The following is a 23,425-nucleotide window of genomic DNA, read 5'->3' as shown; positions in this document are numbered from 1 at the left end:
GTGGTGGTGCGGGATCTTGTTGTGTGGAAGGAGAAGGGAGATGTGCGTATGTGGTGCTGCACACAGAGCAGGACCTTCAGGCATCTGTGAGGTGCTTTTGCACGCACGAAACGGGCCAGACTGTGCCAAATCTTGGACAGTGAACGGTGCATAACGGAAACACGAGAAGGCTGTGCTGCGTGTGGGCTTCTCCGTAACCTTGGGAAGAGGAGAACGACTTTGTCGCGGGATGGGGACTGCCAAGGAGGATGCTGACACTATGATCTCCTGTTGCTTATTTGACTCCCGGCGGGTGTTGCGTGCCCTGCGGGTGCAGGATCCCCGAGGGGCTGCTGGGGGAACGCCCTCCGTGCTGGAGGTGTCGCAGTGCCTGCTCTGATTTTCCAGGAACCATCTTCTCCTTTGCTCTCCAGCTTGGGGAAGCCACCTCAAGGGGGGAAGGGTGACTTTGGGGTCACCGAGCATCATAAGCAGGAAAGATGGGAAGAAAACCATCCTTGTGGAGGTGGTGTTAAGCATCCGAGCACGTGCCTGGGACACGCAGTGCTCTTCTGCAATACATGATGCTGCATTCATTGGGACAACGTCCTTCTGGAGCCATGGTGGCACTTGAGTTTGTCCCAGTCAAACTGAGTCAGCGTCTTGAGGCTTTACTAACACCATCTGACTCTTGTGTACGAGTATTTGGGAAAATGTAGAATCACGGAATGGTTTGGGTTGGCAGAGACCTTAAAGACCATCCAGTTCCACCCCCCTGCCCTGGGCAGGGACACCTCCCACCAGCCCAGGTTGCTCCAAGCCCCGTCCATCCGAAGGACTGGTTGGCGGGCCTGCCTGTTGGTTACCCGTGGACCAGGTCTGGTTGAGAACATGGTTCCTCCCAGGCTTTAAACGGCGCTGGGTGTTTGCTGCTATCCTTGGGCACAGGCGGGACCCTGGAGATGCGCAGTGGCATCGTTCCCATGGGATGCTTTTCTGGGAGCGATGCGGAGTTTGAATTAACTTATCACCTTTTATTTAAAGAAAAAACAAAGAGGGGAGCTTTCTGGAGCAGGTGTTTCCCCACCTCCCTTCTGTGCAGGGTGCCAACAGAACACGCTTTGGCTGTTCCTGGTCTTGAGGCAAGGTCAGCAGCTGGCTGGGGATCTGCATCCCAGTTGGTGTTCCTCAGTAAAGTTGCCCTGGGGAGCTGCAGTCAGCTTGGAGAGGGCTTGTGGGGCTTCGGCGGGCTCTTCTGGTTCTTTTAGGGGACTTTAATTAGCTCTTAATGGTTTCTAAAGCTAAGCTGCATGGTCATGCGAGTTTTTAAACGGTGGAAGGTTGGGTTCTTTTGGTGATGCTGAGAGCATACAGCTCGAGGTTGGTGATGGGAACAGATTTCTCCTCCTTCCCTGTCCTGGTGTTGCTGCGTGTGATGCTGAGCCCTGGAAGGAGAAGAGGAGACTTCAGAAAAGGGACAGCATCTTGAAACCAAGCCTTCCCCTTGCTCGGGAGCAAGCGCAGGCTGCTGCTGTGGGTACGATACCCGCGGTGGTATGTACCCCCCTTCCCCAGCGAAACTCAGCTTCACAAACCTCCCTGCTGGCTGACTGGTCCCTCCTGCGCTGGGCGAAGCTTTTGCAGCCGTCCCACTCGTGTCTCCAGAGCCAGCGGCCGTGGCCGTGACGGGGCTGGGGCCGTTCCAGGCTGGTGGCCGCTGAGGAGGTCTCCGGCTCCTCCATCCCATGTTGCTCTGTAGGTGTAAGCCACTGGGGCTTGGCCGTCCTGTTGAGAAAACCAAGAATTGAGGAATTTTGGTGGGATAACCTGCAGGTGCCTTCCAGCACTCCTAGGTGAGGGTCATTAAAGTTTAAAAGTGCAATGTTCAGGGCTTGATGATGATTACAGTAACGGTAATTGTCCTCTTGCAGCCCCCGTCCTCACTGCTGTTGCTCCGTGGTTGCGGTGAGCACACACCAGAGCAAACCGTGTAAATAAACTCAGCTTTGCTGCGGGTACCAACCCCTTAAAACAGCAACAAAACTCCGTTGCTGGAGGATGAGTCTCCTTTGCATCGAGTATGGGGTTTTTGAGTTTTGGTATCAGGAGGAGGAGAAGCGGCGGCTGATTTACAGGAGAAAAAGGTCTTGAAATCAGCTGAGGTGGTAACTTGTTTAAATACCCTTCGTTATTGCGTGGCAGTCTTGAAGCAGTAAGCCCGGCGTAAAGCCCAGCTGAGGATGCTTTCGGCTTGCTTTTACCCCGTGCGCGAGCCTGGCGTGACTCAGGCCATGCCGGCCCTTCCCTTAGATAGTTGAAATGTTGTTTGTTAATTGTGCAGCTAATAATGTGAAAAGAACTGGCGCGGTAAGTTATTTTTAAACGAATTTCGGGTGTTGCACCGGGGTGTGGCGGATGTGTTGGAGGCACTGGGAGGAATGCAAATCGTACCGCGGCCGGATCGCTACAAACCGAGCGGCGAAGCGCCGTGTCCCCGGCAGGAGAGCAGCTCGCCCGCGTGAGCCGGGGCCGTCGGCGCCCGCCGCAGAGCGGCAGCAGGCGATGAAGCCCGTTAAGAGCTTTTAGCATCAGACATCCTTCTGGCTCTCGGCGCTGCAGCGGTACGTACTTGGCAGGTGCCTCTGTGTGTGTGCGCGCACGGGTGGTATTTATCTAGCAGGCAGCTCTTTATCAAAGGAGCGTGCAGGTCCCTCTTGGGTTCTAATTATAGCTTTGGTTTGGAAACAACCAAAGGGAAAGCGACAAAAGCGGGGGGAAAAAAAAAAAAAAAAAAAAGGTGCTTTACCCCTGTGCTTGAAAAACTGTAAGGAAGGAAAAACGAGCCCTGTTCTGTTAAACCTTGATTGTAAATGAGGCACAGTGTGAGTAAACACATCTGTGTTCAGGCAGGGGGAAAGAAAAACCCACCCTCATGAATAATGCATGGCAAAAATCCTCCTATTCAGTTGATTGAGATCTATGGCTTATTTCTCTTTAACTGTCGCTTTAGAAAGCGGTGCGCTGCTGGAGGAAGAAGGCTGTTGTTCACGTGTGGTGCTGGCGTTACCGTCTCTCTTTTGCTGTCATCTCCACCCCGGGTATTCCTTCGGTGTGAAGCCAGGAGCGGTCGGGATGGAGTGACCTGCTGGGATGAAGCCCGCCTGTCCTTGGCTTTGCTCGCTCGTGACGAAGTGCCGCTCGCTGACGGCGAGCGTGCGGGCTGCGCCGTTCCCCCTGCTTTTATTTGCACAGATTTTTTTTGGCTCCCGCCTCATCCCGTGCGTGCCGGGCTGCCCACGCTCCCTTGCCTGCGCGGAAGGCTGGTGGAGGGAGCAGCCCCCGGGGATGCTATCTGCAAAGCGCGGGTGCCGGAGCTGCCCGCGGGGTGGGGACGGGTACCGGGGGTCCCTCCCTTCCTCCGCGGGATCCGGCAGATACCGGCTCCTTCTGCAAAAGATGGTTTCGGTGCGACCGCCTCTTGCGAGGCTGAGCTCCCCGTTTCCTCCCTGGGGAGGGTTTGGTGCAGTCGGGGGGATTTGGAGACTTGTTTTTGCGGGGGGAAAGCTTCGGCACGCACCGTGCATTCGAGGTGAAATGCCCTTTCTGCTCTGACCTCTGCTCCAGCAGGGGAAGGGAGCCCCGGGAGTCGCTTCTGCTGCTCGCGACGGGATAGGAAGCAGCACTTGTATTAAACTGACAGTTTCCTTAGTCTTTTTAGCAAGCTGCTGATCTGCTTCTGCCTTGCAGCCCGAAAAGGGATGGTCTGTGAGCAGCAGCTTTGTGTTGCTGGCAGCCTGCTGCCTGCGCCTTCCCCACGGCTCTATCCCGCCTCCCACTGCTCCAAGTTCAAGTGAGTTCTCTTAACAGGTCCCACAAGGGCCGCCTTTCCAAACCCATCGCTGCAGACGGGGCTCCGGTGACAAGTACCCGTTTTCATTTCAATTTCGGCGCTTTACCGATGAGCGAAGCCCACGGATTCCTGCACGAGGAATTCCGTAGCGGGCAGGAGGATTTCCGAGGATACAGGGGAGGAGCTCCCGGCTCCCTTCGGTTGTAATGCACTTACTGCTCCATTTAGTCGGGTCATTTTATAAGCCCAGTCTTCAATTTGACATAAATGATTTGCTTTCAGCAGATGGTGAGCTACTATTTTTTGCCCTCATTTAAATAGGAAAGCTGTACGGTACCAGGAGATGAAAGAGGGGCATGGTGCTGCCGACATACAGTAGATTACGAGGGCTGGTCTGGTGAGAATTAAATCCGGGTGGTTGTAATGTGCCATCTGTGTTGTGTTGGGTGGTTTATTTTTCCCCCGTTCGATGAGGCTCCTGAAGTCTCCCGTTACCCTGCGGGTAAGGCAGCGCCGTCAGCTGAGCGGCAGCATCCCCTTTTGTTCAGGACCCAAAGTATCGGCACAAAAAGACGATGCATGTTAATAATGCTGGCAGTGGTTCTAAAACGCCAGCGCTAATTATTCCTCTAATAAAATACGTCGAATAGATTTTGAAAGGTTCTGGTGCTTTACAGTATTTTGAAGTTGTTTGAATTTCTTATTGAGAGGCTTTTTTTATTGCAGTTGAATTTTTTTTTTAAAAAAAAAAAAAAACAAACACAAACCCAGTTCTCCGCTACGTTTTCTAACCGTAGTAAAAATCACGTGTAGGACGCGTTGCTCGAAGGCAGGCGCGGGGCGAGTCCTGCTTGTGGTGGTTGCAGTTTCCTCCTCTCCCGCCCGCAGACGCAGGTTTGTTGCACGGGCACCAGGTCTTGAACAAACTGCGTTTTCAGCCTGTGCTATCTATTTCAGAGCCATGTTCTGTGTAGTTTCCCTGGTGAATTGTGTGCTTTTCACACATATTACGAAATGGGAAGGAACACATTTTAAAAAAAAAAAAAAACACAACAAAACACAACACGCTATTGCTGAAACTATTTGATTTTTTGGCTATTTTTAGCAGAAATTTCTCTCTTATCGTTGTCTCCAGTTCTTGCTGGAGCAGTAGCGCTCGGCGAAGCCACACGTTTTTGGGTAGGAAGGTCAAGACAGTTTGTTCCAGCAGCGTGATTGCCATTATCTGGCGTTGCGCATCGTTGTGAAACCGTTTGTGTTTCTGAGAAATGAACCTTCCCGGTGGACCGTCCTTTTTCTTTCTCTCTCTGAAAGGCTTAAACACTGGCAATTAAGTACGTTATGGTGTGAGCCATAAATCGTTTTTACAGGCTTGGAAGCAGGGATAATTTAGTTTTTACTATTACTGTGCCTATTTGTGTGCCTAAATAAGAGAGACTGGAGCACACTGACAGGTAGGAGACAGTGATAGACGCGTACCTAAATATTAGTGTTTCTTTGAGCCTCTATAACTTGTCACGAAACGACCCGAATGAGCAGCATCGTTATTTCCAGAGATATAAGGTACCGTCGTGTATACCAATCTTCAGGGAGCACAGGCGCAGTGAATGAGTAATTCGGCATCCTCCGGGCTTGAAGGCTTTCTCAACAGGGGGCCGGTGGGCTCTTCGAGCTGCTCTCAAAATCTGTATTTTAGAGAAATCGCTGTGCACGCGTGCGGGCTGGCAAAGGGGAATGGTTCGACTTGGAGGGTGGTTGTCTTTCGACGTCTGCAAGAGCAGAGCCCGTGGAGCGCTGCGGGGTTGAAACCCGAGTTTTGCTGTCCTCCGCTCGTCAGGTATTAATTATTGTCGGTTCAAACCATGGATTAGGAACGGGATGAGCGATGAGCCATTATATTCCTTTTAAGCCTCAAGTCTATTTTGTTTGAAGGATTTTGTTGCAGAAGAGCGAGGTGAGCGCGTAGGTGAGAACGAGCCTGCGGAGATGCTGTGTGCTCCCTACAGCCGTGCCCTTGGACACAAACAGGGCTGAGCCCTGAGGCTGGGGGGGGTCTCGGGATTTTGGGGTAACTGGAAGGACTGCTGTGCAGGGGACAGCAGGTTCACGAGGTGCCCGTGGAGCGGTTGGCTTTGACGTGAGGTGGGCAGAGTTGCTGAGACCTTTTAAGAAGAGACGTGCGGGGCTCTCTTCACCCGAGCACTGACGTTCCCGGTGGTGCTGTTGGACACCAGGAGGTCCAGGTCCTCTTCTGGGGCTGATCTGGCGCCGGTGAAGGGGCGATGCTGTCCGTGGGGAGGTCGACCTGTGGCGTGGGTCTCCTCGGGGGTGGGGGGGAGAAGCCTATTTGTCTTCTCCCTACAGGCTGCTCTGGGTGTATTTAATTACCTTTTCTTCAGATTGCTTCCCGTTGCTAAAGTCTTCTTGACTGGAGTAGGATGTTTTTTAAACTTAAAAATGCTGAAATATAAATGCACACTTGAACTCTTTTCTGATGAGATTTTTTACTCTGAAATCTCTATGTGGGTTCATATCTAAGTTTTGCTGTGATTTGCTTATTTCCGTAGCGTTAAACGCCTTCTCCGCACTAGACTTGCGAAGAGCCTGCCTTTTACAGGCTGTCTGGCACCAAACCCTCATCCTCTACCAAAAAAAAAAAAAAATAAATCCCCAAATCCGGCATTTCCAAGCGTGGCAGCTCAGAGCAGGAGGTGAGCAGCACTGCTTGGGTGCTCGGACAAGAGCAGAGCATCCTCCTCCAGCGTCCAGGGACCTCCCGAGGCGCCGGCAGGCTCTGCGGATTTGACTTGTGGAATAACGATGGAAGAAAATATAATTTAAATAAAAACCTGTTTGTGGTTTGGCTGTGGGCAGTGCTTTCTCCAAACAATGAGTTGAAGAGCAGCGGAGCGGGAACCTCGCTCTTCGTGTTGGCTCTGCCGTGGGCTGGGTTGGAAACAAAGCTCTACTTAGCAAACATCTCCGTGCAGCAGAGGTGCTTTTTTTTTTTAAAAAAAATAATACCGCCTCTCGGTTATGTTGCTTGCTTATAAATCTCTTCGCTTTCCATGGAGAGCTTGCGGGAATCCAGCTTTGAACATAAAACTTCGAAGGGAGAGAACCAGCCGTGAGCCCACGTGGGGGCCGAGCGCACTTGGGTCTCGCAGCAAGATGTTTGCCTGCACCCAGTGAGTTACTGGTGCTGGCTGCCGCCGTGAAATGTTTATTGGGAAGAGCTGGGAAGGGAAGGGCTCGTACGTGCCCATCTCCGCATCCCCAGCCCTGCCGAGGGGGATCCGAGACGTTTGCTCATGGCCAGCGAGACCCACGTTCCCGTGCCAGGAAAGGTCCGTTACTGCGGCTTTGAAATCCAAACAAGTCAACATTTCTCCTTCCGGAAATGTTGGCATTTCAAAAAACTAACTTCCAGAGGAAATGTTTGTTTGTGGACTGTCCCTCTTGTTTACTGCGGCTGATAAGAGCTGCTCTTCAGCTGTGCCCTCCCTGCAGTCCTCCTCTCAAGAGCCTCAATTATTTTTATTTTTAAGAGCAATGTGTGTTTAGATAATGATTCTTACAAATGTATTTATTCAAAACAAACACAGTAGGAAGCCGACTACAAAGCAGACTGCTTTGGCAGCTGGTGCAAGAGGGAGCTCGCTATTTTTGTGTGTTGGTGGGGGGACGGTCTTACGACGCGTCCGTCCCGCTCTCTGCGTGCCAGAGCATCGAGAGCTTTGTCCCGGGGGTTGGCCATGGCAAGTCCGTCCTGGGCCATAGGCTCGGGCTGACGTGCGTTTGGCTGAACGTAATTTCTTGCCCCCACCGCCTTGTAGTATCTCCAGGAGCTTTTGGAGAGCGTGAATTGGCGGCGTGGTGGCTGGGGTGACTCTGCAGACACGGGACCAGCAGCATCCCTAGCAAAGGGCTCCGGGGAGGAAGGGGAACAGCAGTGAGAGCTGCAGGGACAAGTCACCCGCGGGCTGCCACCTGCAAACCGACCGTGGCTCCGCGCCCCCCGTGTTAGCACACAGCCTCTTCAAACCCTCGCCTGGACCGACCTGCACGCCCCGCTCACGCCGTAATCCCTCTCTGGCCCCGCTACGCCGGTGGTACCCGCAGTTCTGCCCCCGCGTGCCGGCAGCCATCCCTCACCCTGCTGCTTTGCTGCTGGTTGCAGCTTTCGGGGACTCGTTGGGTGGTGCGCGCTCCGCGGGCAGCGGACCCTTGGTCTCGTAGCTCTCGCGTGTGGTCGGGTTTGACATGCTTTCCCTTCCCGCTGAAGTTTCTGGTTCAGGTGAGGAGGGAATCCAGCGCGAGCGGCCGGCGCGGAGCTGCCCCCTCCTCGAGGCGGTGGTGGGAGCCGGCTGGCTGCGGCGTGACTGCGCCGAAGCCTTTCATTGAACTTGGGTTTTACAGCTTTCTCGCCGAGCCTGTTCTGTGACAGCCTTGCAAAAACAAACTCCTGCGAGACTGCTGGCGAAACCAGGTGACGTAACGTCCAACTCGACGGCGTTTTGGAGAATTACCCTTGGGTGCTCTCGCTGCCGTGGTTGGGCTGTGCCAGGCTGTCCTGTCTTCTCCCGTGCGAAGCACTGGAGGAGAAGAAGCCATGCGGTGTGGTTTTTCTGCACATCTGCATCTCCATCTAACCAGGAACCTTGCCACATCTGGGTTTCGGCACCATCTTCACCTTGCGATGTCCCCGGTGCATCAGGTGCCCGCGGATGCCCATGCAGGCTGTCTCTCGGATCCCCGTTGTCTCAGTGCAGGTAGAAAGCTGCTGTTTTGGTGGCCTCCACCTCTGCGTTGGGTTTGGAGAAACCCAGAGCAGCTCTCCCGGCGGAGGATCGTGTGTAGGGTGTGATGCTGTAAACCCGGCTGCTGCAGGAGACCAGCCTAACATGGGCCCTGCAGCTCGTCCCCACCGCTGGCTGGTGGGGCTCCTCCAAGCCAAGAGGTTTCAGAGAGTTCAGAGAGCCTGTCCCAAACCTGACACCGCTCCGAATCACTCCGGTGGGAGTGCAGACCCTGTAGGTTACCATCCCTGCTTTGCCAAAAGCCCTCCTTGCAGATAACCCCCCCCCAACCCAAAACCTAAACCAAAACCAGACCTTGTAAACTGAGGAAATTTGCATTGCTGGAGGAACTAACTCAGTGAAGGTCTCTAATGGTGCTTTATTTTAACCACAGCTTTAAGAATAATGTTAAACTTATGCATTAAATGCGGGGGAAGAGAACTTTGGAAAGCCAGGAGGGCTTTTCTCTTCCAAGCGCTCTGGTTATTTTGGCAATCGACATGAGTTAAATTAAAATCGTTGAATGCAGTAATATATAGGTCGGTGACATCTTAAAATGCTTCTTAATTTTAAGTATGTGTTTTGAGCGAACGTTTGTATGCCAAGGCTTGGGCTGGGGGATTGAAAGGCATATTGGATTATATGCTATTGGCTCTGTGTAAGCAGTGGCAATTTATTGCTGCAGATACATGTGATGCAACGCGCAAAGATTAGTTCTATCCTCTCTAAAGCATGATTATTTTGGGTCCTCTTTATACCTTAAATAGATATTCTTCTCATGTGATTTCCATCTTTTTGTGTCAACAGCCCAGGCTAAAGTGCAAATAACCGTTGCATCAGCTTAATAGCACAGGCTCTGAAGAAATCTGCTCTCCATTATGGGGGTTGTTTGGAAGCCGTTCCATTTTACATTTTTCCAGTGTGCAATGCAAAGATCTTGTGAATGCTGAAGCCTGCTCGGCTCCACTGGACCTATCTTGTGCAGATCAGTGTGGTTGATCGACACTGATGAGTGCTGTCCCGAGCGGAGCAGCAGTGTGTTCATCATGTTCAGATATAGAATCATAAAATCACAGAATGGTTTGGGTTGGAAGGGACCTTGAAGACCACCCAGTGCTACCCCCTGCCCTGGGCAGGGACACCTCCCCCCAGCCCAGGTTGCTCCAAGCCCCGTCCAACCTGGCCTTGAGCACCTCCAGGGGTGGGACAGCCACAGCTTCTCGGGGCAACCTGCGCCAGGGGCTCAGCACCCGCACAGCCAAGAATTTCTTCCTGATATCTCATCTAAATTTCCCCTCTTCCAGTCTGAAGCCATTCCCCCTGGTCCCATCCCTCCATGCCCTTGTAAGAAGTCCCTCCCCAGCTCTCCTGGAGCCCCTTTAGGCACTGGAAGGGGCTCTGAGGTCTCCCCGGAGCCTTCTCTTCTCCAGGCTGAACCCCCCCACCTCTCCCAGCCTGTCCTCCCAGCAGAGGGGCTCCAGCCCTCCCAGCATCTCCGGGGCCTCCTCTGGCCCCACTGCAACAGCTCCGGGGCCTTCTGCTGTTGGTGGCCCCAGAGCTGGATGCCATACTCCAGGTGGGGTACCCCTTTTTAGTTCATGGTGACGATCTGTGGCCTCTTTCAGGGACGCTTTAGAAGTGAGCAGCTCTTAAAATTTGCGGCCGTGCAATTTTTGACTCTCATTTGCTGTACGAGTTTTCTTTCGAGCAGCAGATTTCTCCTTCAGTCACAGTGGTGGAGAAGGATGCTGTAACGCCGCCAGCCGTCGCAGGCGGGTTTTGGCGTGGCGTGGTAGGAGGAAGGCTGCCTGGTCACGTGCATGTCCTCATCTGTTCCGCTCCTACAGCCAGAGCTGCCAGAGGGGAACAGGGACTTGGAGGAAGAGGGGACCTCAGGACAGCGCTGTGGAGCAAGACCCTCTGCCATCTCCTCCCCTTTCCATAATTTTGTTTCCGTTTTTTAATCGTTTGCTCGTGTCAGGCGGCAGACCTGGTGCCAGGGCATTCAGCAGTCTGGAGTCAGAGTCATCCAAATGGTGGAAGATGCCGGGGCAAGCGTTGATAGAGATGTTTCTATCAAAGCAAACCTTAGCAAGATGAAGGGTTTGTTTGCTCTTAACGTAGGCTGGAGTTGGCGTGGCTGGGGAACGTGGTGTGGCTGTGCTTGTGGTTTGGTTTGAATGGTTTAACGCAGACATCCATATTGGAAAGCTCTTGATTGAGACCTTTTGCACCTCTCTTACAGCATCATCATGACAACAGAGAAGAGTCTTGCCGCGGACGCCGACAATTCGGAGCAGCAGCAAGCCAAGGAGGAGGAAGGAGCTGCTGAAACGCAAAAGCAAGAGGCTTCCCTGGAGGAGGGGGCTCAGCAGACGTCGGAGGGACAGCCTGCGGCGGGGCAGAAGCAGAAGGCCTCCAACGGCGATACGCCCACGCACGAGGAACAGAGCAAGAAGGAACGCCGCACCTCCGAGGGACGGGGTCTCTCCCGCCTCTTCTCATCCTTTCTCAGGAGGCCCAAGTCTCAGGTGTCCGAAGCGGACAAAGACACTGATGCTTCTAAAGAGGCGGGAGGGGACCAGAAAGACCCGGGATTAGGAGCCAGCCCTGATGAAGACATCCTGGTGAAAGCCCCCATTGCTGCTCCTGAGCCTGAGCTCAAAACCGACCCATCGCTAGATCTCCATTCTTTAAGCAGCGCGGAAACACAGGTAAAACGCCCTGCTCCGTGTGGTGGGCTCCTGTCTGTTGCTGAAAATGTGTCATTTTAGCCAAAACTTTAAAAACTCTGTGTCTTAGGATGGTGGGCTTGATCAGAAATACTCATGAGATGCTCAAAAGGCTCTTGTCAACTCCCTGTGTTGCGTTGCGACTTCCCACTCTTGCGTTCCTGTACCAGACTGCCCTGCAGAGTACCTGCTCCTGAAATGTGCTGATGCTTCTCAGCGTAACTTAAAACGCCCCGCGGTGACTCTTTATTCTGCTGAGGCATGGGAAGTCGCTTCAGACCTAAGGTTCAAATTCATAATTCCCGACAGAGCGGTTGCTTGTCGGGATGTCCTTGGTGTGTGCAGAATAAAGGCAGGTCAGGGGCGTGAAGTGGAGATTGCCAGAGGACATGGATTTGGGAGAGGGTTTCTTCAACTTCAAGGAGCGCGAGCATGGCGTTTCAGGACCTGGTCATGTGTTCAGTCCGGGCTGGTGCTGAGCTTGCCAAATACAAATAATTTCTGCTTATGCATCATGTAGACAGGGATTTCTGCCCAGCACGTGGGCTGAGCCCAGCCCTTAGTAGCCCGTCTGATGTCTACTCTTTACAGCCAGGGTCATTTTTCGTGGAAAATTTAAAGTTTTTAAAGGAACCGAGGCAGAGAAACCCACAGGGAGACGTTCACAAAGCTGCAGCTGGGTTTTGATTTGGGGGGTGTTGGATGCCCTCTCTTACTCCTTGGGTAATTGCAGCTCTGCTGTCACTGGTGCGGCTGCCCGGAGTTGGAGAAAGGCAGGTCCCCTCCTCCTGAGACGGGAGATTCTTACCTCCCCACCAACCCGCGTGTAGTGCTGCGGTCAGAGCACATTTGTGGTAAAATCCGGATTACGTCCCCCGCTGCCTGAAGTTTTGAGTGGGCTCCAGAGAGCTCTTACATGTCTGCAAACTCTGAGTTTTGGAGCAGTACTTGGCAAGTTAGAGCATTGCCGGCCGTAAGCAGTACTTGTAAATTTACCTCCTTAAAATCACAAAGGTGTAGAGAAGGTAGTACGTAGCATCTTTTTCTGTCTCTTCCCAAATTTCTGAGCCTGTGAAAACCATGGGATGATCTCTGTCTGTGTTTTGTACCTGGGAATGAGGAGGACCTGGAAATTTTCATGCAATCTCAGCTCAGAAATTATGTCTTCCCGAGGAAATGCGTGATTTCTTTCTCGGTCTAACTTTGATTTGCTGCTCCTGAGCGCGTGTGAATGTGCACCCGCAGCCTTCCTTCACCGTGGGCTGTTCCACCACGGGCTGTTCGTTTCAGACGAAGCATTTGTGCTTTTTTTTTTTTTTTTTTTTGGAGTTCTTATTTTAGGTCAACGTCAGTGGCTTTTTGAACTGTGACACTCGGCAGATATTTCTGCCGTGAAAGCATTTGCGAGGTGCCGCCTGTTTGATAAATGCTGACCCACGGGCATTACGAGCTTTGACTGATTCCCCGCTCCCGATTGTCCCCGGCCCTGCTGGAACAGGAGTCAGCAGCTTGTGGACATTATTTAGTTTTTAAATACCTCCGTGCGGTTGCGCCTGGGTGTGATTTCATGAGACGCGATGGGCTGAAAAGACAGGGTTTTGCTCTTCCTCTGCCGCGGCTGCGTGCTCCTGCTGCACCGAGCCACTTCCAGCCCTTCTCGCAGCCGCCTGTGAACTCGTTTAACCTGCTGAAATGGCAACGGGGAAAAAAAAAAAAAAAAAACCAACCAAAAATCACCAAAACAGCTTCCTTCCTCCTCCCGTCCCCAAACTGCATCTCTTCCTGCTATTTTAGTGAATTAAATAATCCGGCAAAGTGCTTTGGTAGGCAAAGGGAGAGCGGGGTGAAGGCTGCCTTCCCTTTTTGGGGGCAGCGAGCTGCTCGGTCAGCTCAGACGGTTGTGAAATCTCAGCACTGACCCCCCCCCCCCTTCCCCCCCCCCTCCCCCCGTTTTAACGCCACCTCTGCCATGCCGAGGGCCAGCGCGCGGGAGCGCAGCCCGTCGATGCCCAGGGCGGCCGTGGGAGCGTGGCCTGGGAGGGGAAAAACAGAATCACAGAATCTTCTCGTTTGGAAAAGCCCCGTAAGATCCTCTGGTTCAATCATTAACCCAACACTGCCAAGCCCACCGCTAAGCCACGTCCCTGAGCGCTATATCTACACGACCCTTAAATACCTCCAGGGATGGGGACTCCACCACTGCCCTGGGTAACGCGTTCCAATGCCCGATGACCCTCTCAGTAAAGAAATTCTTCCTAATATCCGATCTAAACTTCCCTTGGCGCAACTGGAAGCCATTTCCTCATGTTCTATCACTGTTACTTGACAGAACAGGTCCACTCCCACCTCTCTGCACCCCCTCCTGTCAGGGAGCTGTAGGGAGCGAGAAGGTCTCTCCTCAGCCTCCTCTTCTCCAGGCTGAACACCCCCAGGTCCCTCCGCCGCTCCCCATCAGCCGTGTGCTCCAGACCCCTCACCAGTCTTACTAGTCCAAAAAGTGCTGTCATTAAGATCACGAAGATTTGCATGATGTAATCTGCTTTGATTTTTCTAATCAACCCTTTTTCCTTTTTTATTACATCCCTTATTAAATGGAGACTTGAGAATGGAGAAGAGAAGGTTCTGGAGAAGAGCCTGGAGAAGAGAAGGCTCCGGGGAGACCTCAGAGCCCCTTCCAGTGCTTAAAGGGGCTCCAGCAGAGCTGGGGAGGGACTTCTTACAAGGGCATGGAGGGATGGGACGAGGGGGAATGGCTTCAAACTGGAAGAGGGGAGATTGAGATGAGATATCAGGAAGAAATTCTTGGCTGTGTGGGTGGTGAGCCCCTGGCGCAGGTTGCCCCGAGAAGCTGTGGCTGCCCCATCCCTGGAGGTGTTCAAGGCCGGGTTGGACGGGGCTTGGAGCAACCTGGCAGGGAGGTAAACCAAGATGATCTTCAAGGTCCCTTCCAACCCAAACCATTCTGTGATTCTATGAATAGCTTGGAGGGTGTTAAAAATTAACGTCATTACCTTGCTCACTGAACATGCTGCTCCATGTCCCAGGTTGCACATTTAAGTCAGATACCTAATTTTGGGGTGAGATTCCAGCCCCACAGTGCACCTGTGCAATGCTTCTTTTGTTTGATGGTTTGGTTTTGTTTTTTTTTTTTTTTTGCTTGACACGTCTAAATTGCAATTTGGGGGCTGTGGGGGTTGTTTCAGCCCGCGCAGGAGGAGAGGAGGGACGACCAGGAGCCGGAGAGCCGAGAGCTCGGGGACAAGGAAGGAGGGGGAGCGAAGGAAGAGTGCGCCAAGCCAGAGCCGAAACAAGAGGCTCCAGAGACCAAAGCCGACAAGGATTTGAAAGCTGCCCAGAAAGCAGTAAAAAGACACAGAAACATGTACTGCAAAGTCGTCTTGCTGGATGACACCATTTTTGAGTGCGCCGTGGATGTAAGTACTTTTGGGGTTTGTTTCTGCTCCTCTTTTCCCTCTCTCTTCCCCTCCCCTTGAAAAAATCACCGCAGACACTATTTAACGGGCGCCTCGTTTGCTGCCGGGGAATTACATGACAGGCTTTACTGCAGAACGATCTTGCCGTAAGCTATAACAACTTATTTAGTGTTTTGTAAAAATCTCTGGGTGCCTGGGAATCTGGTTTTTTTTTTTTTTTTCTTAATTGTTCTACACTTTCCAGGGTGCATTGCTTTGTAAAGGTGTGGGGAAGTTTTAAGGCAAAAAAAAAAGTTGTCTTACTTGCCGTTCACCTTGTCTCATTGGTATCCCAGGCTAGAGTTTAAGTTTCTGTGTTAGGCTGGGATTGTCTAAATATCTTCTACCCCTTTCCTTTGAATAAAATGGGTCGTCGGGTTCATTTGTGCTTTTTTGTCTTCACCCAAGGTACGTTTGCCTGTCGGGTTGTTGGCTAACGTAACTCCTGCAGCGGGGATGTAAAGAAAAACATGCTGCGTGTAGCCTGCGGTTGAATATTTTTGCAGTAAACAATTTAAAATGATTACGTTGACTTACAGCACTGCAAACCCCTTCATCTGAGAGCTTTTCTTCTGCTTTATTTTGTGCATTCTCTCACAGGACCGTCTTGCTGTCAGGGCAATAAAAAGCTCGCAGAAATCTCCATTTCAGTATTGAAGGACTTGTCCGGAATATTAATAATCCGGTACTTACCATTCGAGCATACTTCCATCAAGCTTGTTTTTCCCCAGTCCCGCTGGCTAAATGGGCCAGGAGAGGGTATCTGGGCACAGGGCTCCTTGGGAACGCGGTTACCTTGGGTGATCCTGGGCAAGTAGGTCAGCGCCGGCCGTTTGTGTAACGACGTCGCTGCTCTTATTGCCTGCGATCAGCTCGGAGCATCGCCGCCCCGCTCGCCTTCCTTCCCCTTCGCCGGGGATTTTGTCTACAGCCCCCGAAAGGAAACCCTTCCCCGAAATGCCGGTGGCAGCTTGCCGTGGCTTTGTGCCCGAGTTCGCTGCGGCGATGCCGTCGAATGCCGGCAGGCTGCGGGGACACTGGTGGTGGGGAGAGCTGGTGGTGGTGGGGTCGGTCCTGACCTGAGCAGGACATTAGAAGTCTCTCTGTAGGTCCAGAGGGTCGCGGTGGGCACTGCGGAGAGGATTAGGAGGGGCTCGGTGACACCCTCCTGACTTGACAAGTACCCTTGGCTTTCGTGCCAGTGTAATCCCGCTCTAGCAATTAAGACTTAATTGAGAAGGAATTGCAAAGGTGTAGGCAAAGACCAGCACAAATGCCTTTATCCGAGAAGAATAAGTGCTTTCAGACATCCTTTCCAATTAACAGCCATGGAAGGTTTTTAATTCTTACGCGTCTTTAAGTGCCAATTCCTTGAGAAATATCCAGGCTAACGCACGCACTGTGTTACCTATAGAGTCACAACCTTACAGCTGACGGACTGGAATAAAACGAGACTGTGGTCTCGGATCAGTTGCCATGCAAATATGGCTAAAAGCAGAGATGCGGGCACAAGCCATGCATTAGTAAAGCTTATTTTACGTCACTGGAGCTGCGCGTTCTTTTTAGCAAAGCCTCCAATGGAATTAGCTGCTTCTGGTTACCATAGCTTTGTGCCTCAGGGATGTTTCCCTTCGTGCTTTTGGATTAAAAGGGTATCTGTTCCTCGGGCCAGTTCACTTCTGCAGGATTTAGAGGGGGGCAAAAAAAAAAAAAAAAAAAAAAAAAAAAAAAAGAGGAGATCGGAACGCTCAGAGTGTGTTTCTGGAGGCAAGAAGTTGTGCGCTAAGCAGCTTTCGGCGCGTAAGGCAAAACTGGCTAAAAGCCGGGTTCCAGCGGCACATCGGGTTGATGAAAAGGCCACGGAAATGATGGTCTTTGGTTCCGAGCTGCTGTTTGTTTTGTGACCCTACTGAGCCAGGTTGCCCCCAAAATGGGGGACTACACCAGTGGGTTGTAGCAGCAGTTTCATACCCCACGTTGATCCTCCTTTGACCAACGTCTGGTTGTCCAACAGCCTGGACCCGGGAGATACTGGTGCAGTAGTTATACTTTGGGAGGGAAAAACCATACAAATCCTCGGTGTTCGTTGAGTTGCGTTGAGAAGCTGAGCTTTGGGGGGCTTCACACATGGAGCTGGTGGTAGCGGAGACCCGCTGCAGTTCCCTTTGCGTCTCTGGCTTGAATTTTTGTGCCTGATGCTCTCTCCTATAAGGGGTGCTTGCTCAGAAACGGCCGGGAGATGGGATTTTGAGCTACTCGGGACTTTTTTCCCTTCTTAGCAGTGTAGAGCGTGGTTTGATTACGTTCCCTTTCTCCCCTCTCCCGTGAACAAGGGCAGGCGGAAACCAGCCTGTCCTACAGAATTTCTTTTGTCTATGTGCAGAAACACGCCAAGGGACAGGATCTACTGAAAAAAGTCTGTGACCACCTCAATCTCCTGGAAGAAGACTACTTCGGCTTGGCCATATGGGACACCCCGACCTCCAGGGTAAGCAGCCGCTGTTGTGTGATGGGTTCAGCTCTTTCAAAGGGTCATCTCCCCTGCGGGGAGGTGGTGCGTAAGCTCTTCTTAAAACTCTTTTTGGTGTCTTCCCCCCCCCGAAAAAGACTAAGAGGGTCATCGCAGAAGCAGAAATTGTGAATAAATGACTACAGGAGTGTGTATTTTAGTCAAATACTACGTGAACTTGGATCTTCACCTGGAGGAAATTCATTATATTAGTTTACTGCAAAATGATGCTATTAATTCATAAAGCTGTAGCTGAAGAAGTCAGTCTGCCCTCGCAGCGGTGTCAGCGTTGGTACGGTGCTGAGTCGGGGCTTTGCCCTGCAAAAGAACACACGTGACTTCATACCAAAACTCTTATGCATGTGGTTTCAGTTTAAGATCTTTGTTTGGTTAGACTCGAGCAGTGTCTTATCTTTTAAACCCTTGGTTATGCTTTAACTCAAGCAATTACTCAAGCTCCGTTCCCTGAAGCCAGCCAAAAGTGCACTAAATTGAAATCGAGGACCCACTTTTCCATCCTTTAGACCAGTTCTGCTGCTCCGCGTTCTGACTACTCCCACGCTTCACCTATAGCAGTCACTTATGGGCCAGCTTACTGTGGCCGACAGACGTATTTGTTATTAAATATTAATAATTGCAAGCGTGAATTTTTAATACACGGGCAAAAAAATAGCCCCAAAGTTGCTATTTGAGGCAGGCAGAGCTCTGTCTTGGGTTCGTTTTACTGTCTCTGGCGTCTCTCTATTTTCTTGCATGTGAAATCTGCTTCCATGTGTGTATATATATCTATATATAGCCTGGATTTTTTACGCTGGGAGTTTGTTGTGCTGGCAGAGGGAGGGGGAGGTGTACTTTTAGATCCAATGAAATGCAAAAAAGAGTTTGGCTGGGGGAGCTCAACCCCTCGCGCTCGTGCTGTGGGTAGCTCGCCGCGGCATCTCCCGCACCTCCGGGACTTGTGCTTCTCGCATCCCGGCGTGCTGGCATCAATTCTTCCGCAAGCAAGAGCGTGCGCTTCCTTCCCCCCCCCCAGCCGACAACGGCTCAGCCTTTGTGCAGCTTTTTAACCGTAGGGACCGAAAACAGACAGTTTTGTCAGGTTTGTGTCCCAGAGCCGGGAGCGGCAGAAGGTAGAGCTTCCGCGCGTGGGTTTAGCTCCAGTGCAGAGTGAGGTCCTTGGTGGAAGTCTGGTTTGCTCTGATGGGGAAAAACACCATTTTGGGTTTTTTTGGGGGGCAGAATCTTTCCGGTTATGTTTCACTGAACTTTGAAATCCGAAGCTCTGTCTCTCTCCTGCCGTGACTTCAAATAAGACCCGACACAGAGTTACTGATTCACAGGTAAAAATGATCTTAATAGGAAACCACCGGGTGAGCTCCTGCGCCTCACCCGCCGCTGTGTGGAGCCGGCGGAGATGCACGTGTGTACTCCCCGGGCAGGGAAGGGTTGTACGCGGCATTTTCCACCTTGATATCTAGGGAATAAACATTCCTGGGGACAGGCGTTTTCCCACACGGGAATAGGAGAGGGTGACAGTGGATGGAGCAGCTGGTGGGCACCGGAGGAGCTTCATGCTCATGCTGCTCTGAAAGGGAGGATTGTTTCCTACTAATTCGTAACGCGATGTTGGATGAAAGTGCCGTTAATTGCTGTACCCGTCATTGTCTGCCGGATCAGGCAGGGCGAGTGCCGGGGATGCATGACTGCTCCCCGCGCTCGGCTGCCCGAAACCACCGCGGTGACGAGCGGTCGTGGCGCCAGTGTGGACGGAGAGATGCTCTGCTTGAAACGGTGACCCTAAAAAGACAGCAAACGGCACGTCTGCCTTTCAAATGGATTTCGTATCCCCGGTTTTATAGGTTAGAGGGGCAAGCATATAAAAAGATAAGATTAAATGTAAGTATCGCTGTCTCTCTGCCATGAAGTTACGTGTCCTTCTGGTCAAGACAGATTAGCTCGGGGGATTCAATGGGTTAATTCCTTCACCTCGGGAGACCTGGGCATCCAAATCCTGCTCAGGGCTGGTGAAAATGAAGAAGGTGGTTTAATGTAGGCTCTCCAGGAGGGCTGTGAGCACCTCGTCATCCCCTCCGGAGGGGCAGACCCTGACCTCTGCAAAGGGAAAGGCTCAGGACCGATGTACCAGGAGCTGCTCAGACCACGCTGGCAAAAGCAGGAGTTGATTTTTGAGGCTTCTGTTGCACCACCATCCCACAAACCCCCAAATTACAAAGAAGGGGGGGGGGAAGGTATGTTTCTAAATTTGTAGCTGAGATAATTACTAGCAACTTGAGTCATACTTAAAAGAGACAAAGTTTATGTCACGCTCCTGTAAAATATTCCAGCCTTCCCCAGCGATGGGATGTTTTCACTTGTATTTCAGTGATGAGGTCGTTAAAACCCATAGCTAATAATAGAAGGACTTGGCAGTCTTTGTTCTGAATAGGGTAAGTATGGAGTCAGGGTGACTAAAATGAATGCAAACATCCGATTTGCCTATTTTTAAAGGTGCTGGAGGAAGAAAACACGTTGCACAATCGCCCCTGGTAGCTGGATGTGGCTGTGACCGTACCTACTGCTATTTGTTTGCAGCCCTGATAATACGCTGCTTTTTTTTTTTCCCCTCCCATGCCTCATGCCTCCCCTTTGAGTTCCTGGTAGGTGAAGAGTTGGAAATGCAACCACTGAGACGGCAGAGCGGAGTAAAAGTTGTGAAAAATGCACCGTCTCTCCAGTTTCCATGGCTGCGTTCATGTCAAATGTTGTCTTTTTGCCGTGTTTTTAGCGATTTGCAGTTTTCTGTGGTGTTTCTGGAACGTCTGTTAAACCGTGAATGTTTTTATCCTCTTACAGACGTGGCTGGATCCTGCCAAAGAAATAAAAAAACAGGTTCACGGTGAGTAGATTGAATTTATCTTGTGGGTGCGTGTGGTTTCTCCCCCCTTCTCTAAATAAGTGTGGCTTTGGGGGGGGGGGGACGGGACGGGACGCAGAGAGCCCGAGGATGGGTGAGGGTTCGAGCGCGGGTGTCTGATGGATCGGCACAAGTTCAGGCAGTCTGTGCATCGTTTCTCTTCTTCTTAAGTACTTAGCGATGCTCTAGATTTAGGAAAAAGATGTCATTTCTTTGGGAAGACGTCGCTTGGGGTGCGTTTGCCCTCTGCCAACCCACTCTGTCCTTGACGCTGAAATGGGAGATCTGCTCCCGCTCGGAGGATGGGAAAACGGGCGTCAGCGGGAACCACTTCAATCTCAAAGGAGATAGAGAGAGCCCGAGCAAACTTGCACGCTGGAGCAAGGTTTTATAGGCTCTGAGGCTGTTTTGGGGTCCAGGTAGGGGTCCTGGAGTGATAAATGACTCGAGTAGTGTCAGGCCAAACGCCAGATGCTCTCCAAAGTGGGATTTTAAGGTCTGCTAGCACTGAATTAGTTCAGGGTGAGGGCAGCGGTGAAGTGAAATAAATTTTAGAAGCTTTGGTTTTCTCTCAGGAGCAAGCCTGCCTGCTTCAAAAGTCAAATACTGTTTTACCAAAGTAAAATGCTGCTTTAGGAGTGGGTTTGGCGGAGGGGGGGGGAGGGCGCAAAGCAAAGGGTGTCATTAAATAAATACAGATTAGAGGGGGAAATACCGCAGGGCTGTGGAGTAGGAAAAGCGTCCGCTCTTACCGCCTCCTCTTTGAACGGATAGCGGGAGGTTTGTGAAGGGCATGAGCTGCTCCTGCCGTGCCGTGCGCGGCGCAGGTAAGACTCAGCTCCTGAGCAGAATGAGCAAACTGCTATGGAATCTGGTCCCCTGAGGTGGCTTAAATGGCCAATTATTTGAGTTTACTTGAATATTACGTTGAATGTACACCTGAGTATGTGTACAGCAGTATATGTCGGTGTACATACGCAGGGAGTCAATCTCTGCGTCCTCCTCACAATACGTAGGAAGCCTCTGCTGCCCAAAATGTCTCCGCGGAGTAACTTGTTTTGAACTGTGCATAACGGCAACAACATGCTGTGCGTTTTAATCCCGGTTATGGTGTTGCATAAGAAGTAAATCCACGAATGCTGCGTGTGTCGTCGTCGTCCGTGTCCCTCCCCCCCCCTTCCCTCTCTGAGATGGTGATAAATCTCTCAGCAAGTTAACTGCGGGGGCATCTTCTCCTTCTGAAATGAATATTATTTTGAACTACGGCGTGAAAGGGCACAGCCGGCGGGAGATGTAACTATGAAAACGACTTTGAGTGCTTAATGGGTCGGTCAGGACTCTTTTCGTTGGGTAAACGGGATTATTTTCAAAGAAAACAAGTAACCCCTTCATCTTTGTCGCTTAGAGGCTGTCCGTACCGCAAGTAATGTCAATTCTAGGTGTGATTATGTGAGTCCTCACTCCAGTTAGTGCCAGAACAGTGCTGTACGAGGTTTGCAACCAGCTGTACTAAAGCACGGAGGTCTGGACTTGTAAAGCTCTTGCTGTCTCGGTGCTTGCTGGGTTCTTCCAGAGACCGCTGCTTGGGCTGTGCGGAGTTTAAACTGTGGTCCGACCACAGTGCGTTAGGCTGCCGAGTGATTTAGCACATCTGCTCCTCGCGAGAAATTCGAAAATTGGGTCGGGTGATAGAACAACGCTCGTTCATTAACCTGGAGCACGCGCCTGACCTCTCTTCATCCATCTTTTTCTTTTTCGGCCAGTGAAAAAAATATGTAATTTAGCCTCTTCGCAATGAATTTAATTTTTTTTACCGCAAGTTGTGCTTTATTCACGTCGATTTGCCTGCCCTGCTTGTTTTCTCCTGCTTGTATCGCAGCTCCTGTAAAGGGAATTGTATCTTACACCGTCTGCTGAGCAGCAGCGTGCGAGCGAGCGGTGTTAAAATCAGTATGATGATCTGCTTGGCCGTATTTTGAAGATCAAACGGGATATTCCCGGCTATTTCCGTAAAGATTGACGAGCACAAAGCTGTTCCGGTGCGTTTAGTTTTCTCAACCCCCTTCTTTGTAATTGCAGGAGGCCCCTGGGATTTTACCTTCAATGTCAAATTTTATCCGCCGGATCCCGCGCAGCTGACAGAGGACATAACCAGGTGAATCAGCTCAGGGAATGCAGGGAGCTCGCTGAGCAAAGGAAACCACTAGAATTGGAAGACTGAATAGATGTTTTTAATATTTGGGCGTTATCCTATCCTTCAGCAAGGAGATCGGACGTCTTGGAGGGTTTTTCGTTTGTTTCTCGTGGATGTGTGGGATGCTCCCACTCTCCGCTGAAGTCCACGTGCATATAATCCCGGCGTGCGTGTGTTTGTATAGAAAAGTAAATTTTTGATTGAAAACCAAGAGTTTTCCGATCATAAGTGTCCTCTGCTCCCTTGCCAGAGTGGAGGTGACCTTAAGTCCTCCTGTCCTCCATGCTGTTCACTGTGGGAATATTACCCCATAAGTAAAAATACAGCTAGAAATTAGAAACCGGCATCGTCGGTGGCATGGAAAAAGAGATTCTGTTTGATCCGCAAATTTCTGAAGTTTCTCTGTGCTCTCCGTAAGTAGTATTTTGCCTTTTTTCCCCCCCCGCCCAGGTATTACTTGTGTCTTCAGCTTAGACAAGACATCATTACGGGGCGGCTGCCCTGTTCCTTTGCGACTTTGGCTCTGCTGGGTTCCTACACGGTCCAGTCCGAGTTGGGAGACTACGATCCTGATCTACACGGCCCGGATTATATCAGTGAATTTAAGTTGGCCCCGAACCAGACGAAAGAGTTGGAAGAGAAGGTCGTGGAGCTTCATAAAACGTACAGGTAAGGTGCGGCGACTGGAGGGCTTGTGCACAGCAGCCTGGAATAACGGAAGTAATGGGGCGTTCCGGTATTTTCCCCATCTCTGTTTGTTGCTATTGGTTTCCTGCTGCACCGATTTTAGCTTTATCAGTAAGGTTTTCAGCTACTGAGAATATTGGCTATTTAAAAACGATCTAATACTTTATAACGAAATCTTTCTAGAAGCTGGAATTCTTTTTTCCTACGTGAAGGGGAAACTGTTTTAGCAAGCAGCTGCAAAGTCTTGCTCTTTTTCAACAGTATAGCTGTGAAAGTGTTTTTTATTTC

General features: G+C 51.2%; 1 protein-coding gene across 12 annotated transcripts in view; it reads left to right on the top strand.

The window, feature by feature from the left end:
• Positions 1–23,425, top strand: part of EPB41 (erythrocyte membrane protein band 4.1) — a 97,553-nt gene that overhangs the window by 36,016 nt on the left and 38,112 nt on the right. For 11 of the 12 annotated variants that reach the window (XR_014269940.1, XM_082493979.1, XM_082493977.1 and 8 more), the window contains exons 2-7: positions 10,874–11,342; positions 14,564–14,794; positions 17,217–17,321; positions 20,196–20,238; positions 22,336–22,411; positions 22,901–23,119. Coding sequence is in view for 11 of the 12 variants with exons in the window: in XM_082493979.1 (XP_082350105.1) it covers positions 10,874–11,342; positions 14,564–14,794; positions 17,217–17,321; positions 20,196–20,238; positions 22,336–22,411; positions 22,901–23,119 (1,143 nt within the window). In the remaining variant the exon portion in view is untranslated. The remainder of the gene's footprint in view (positions 1–10,873; positions 11,343–14,563; positions 14,795–17,216; positions 17,322–20,195; positions 20,239–22,335; positions 22,412–22,900; positions 23,120–23,425) is intronic. The other variant, XM_082493970.1, reaches the window with a different exon arrangement.

Source organism: Vanellus vanellus (assembly GCF_965231255.1).
Source record: "Vanellus vanellus genome assembly, chromosome: 22".
Classification (NCBI taxonomy): Eukaryota; Metazoa; Chordata; class Aves; order Charadriiformes; family Charadriidae; genus Vanellus; species Vanellus vanellus.
Note: the sequence above shows the minus strand (reverse complement) of the source record. Positions and strands in the feature narration are given on the sequence as shown.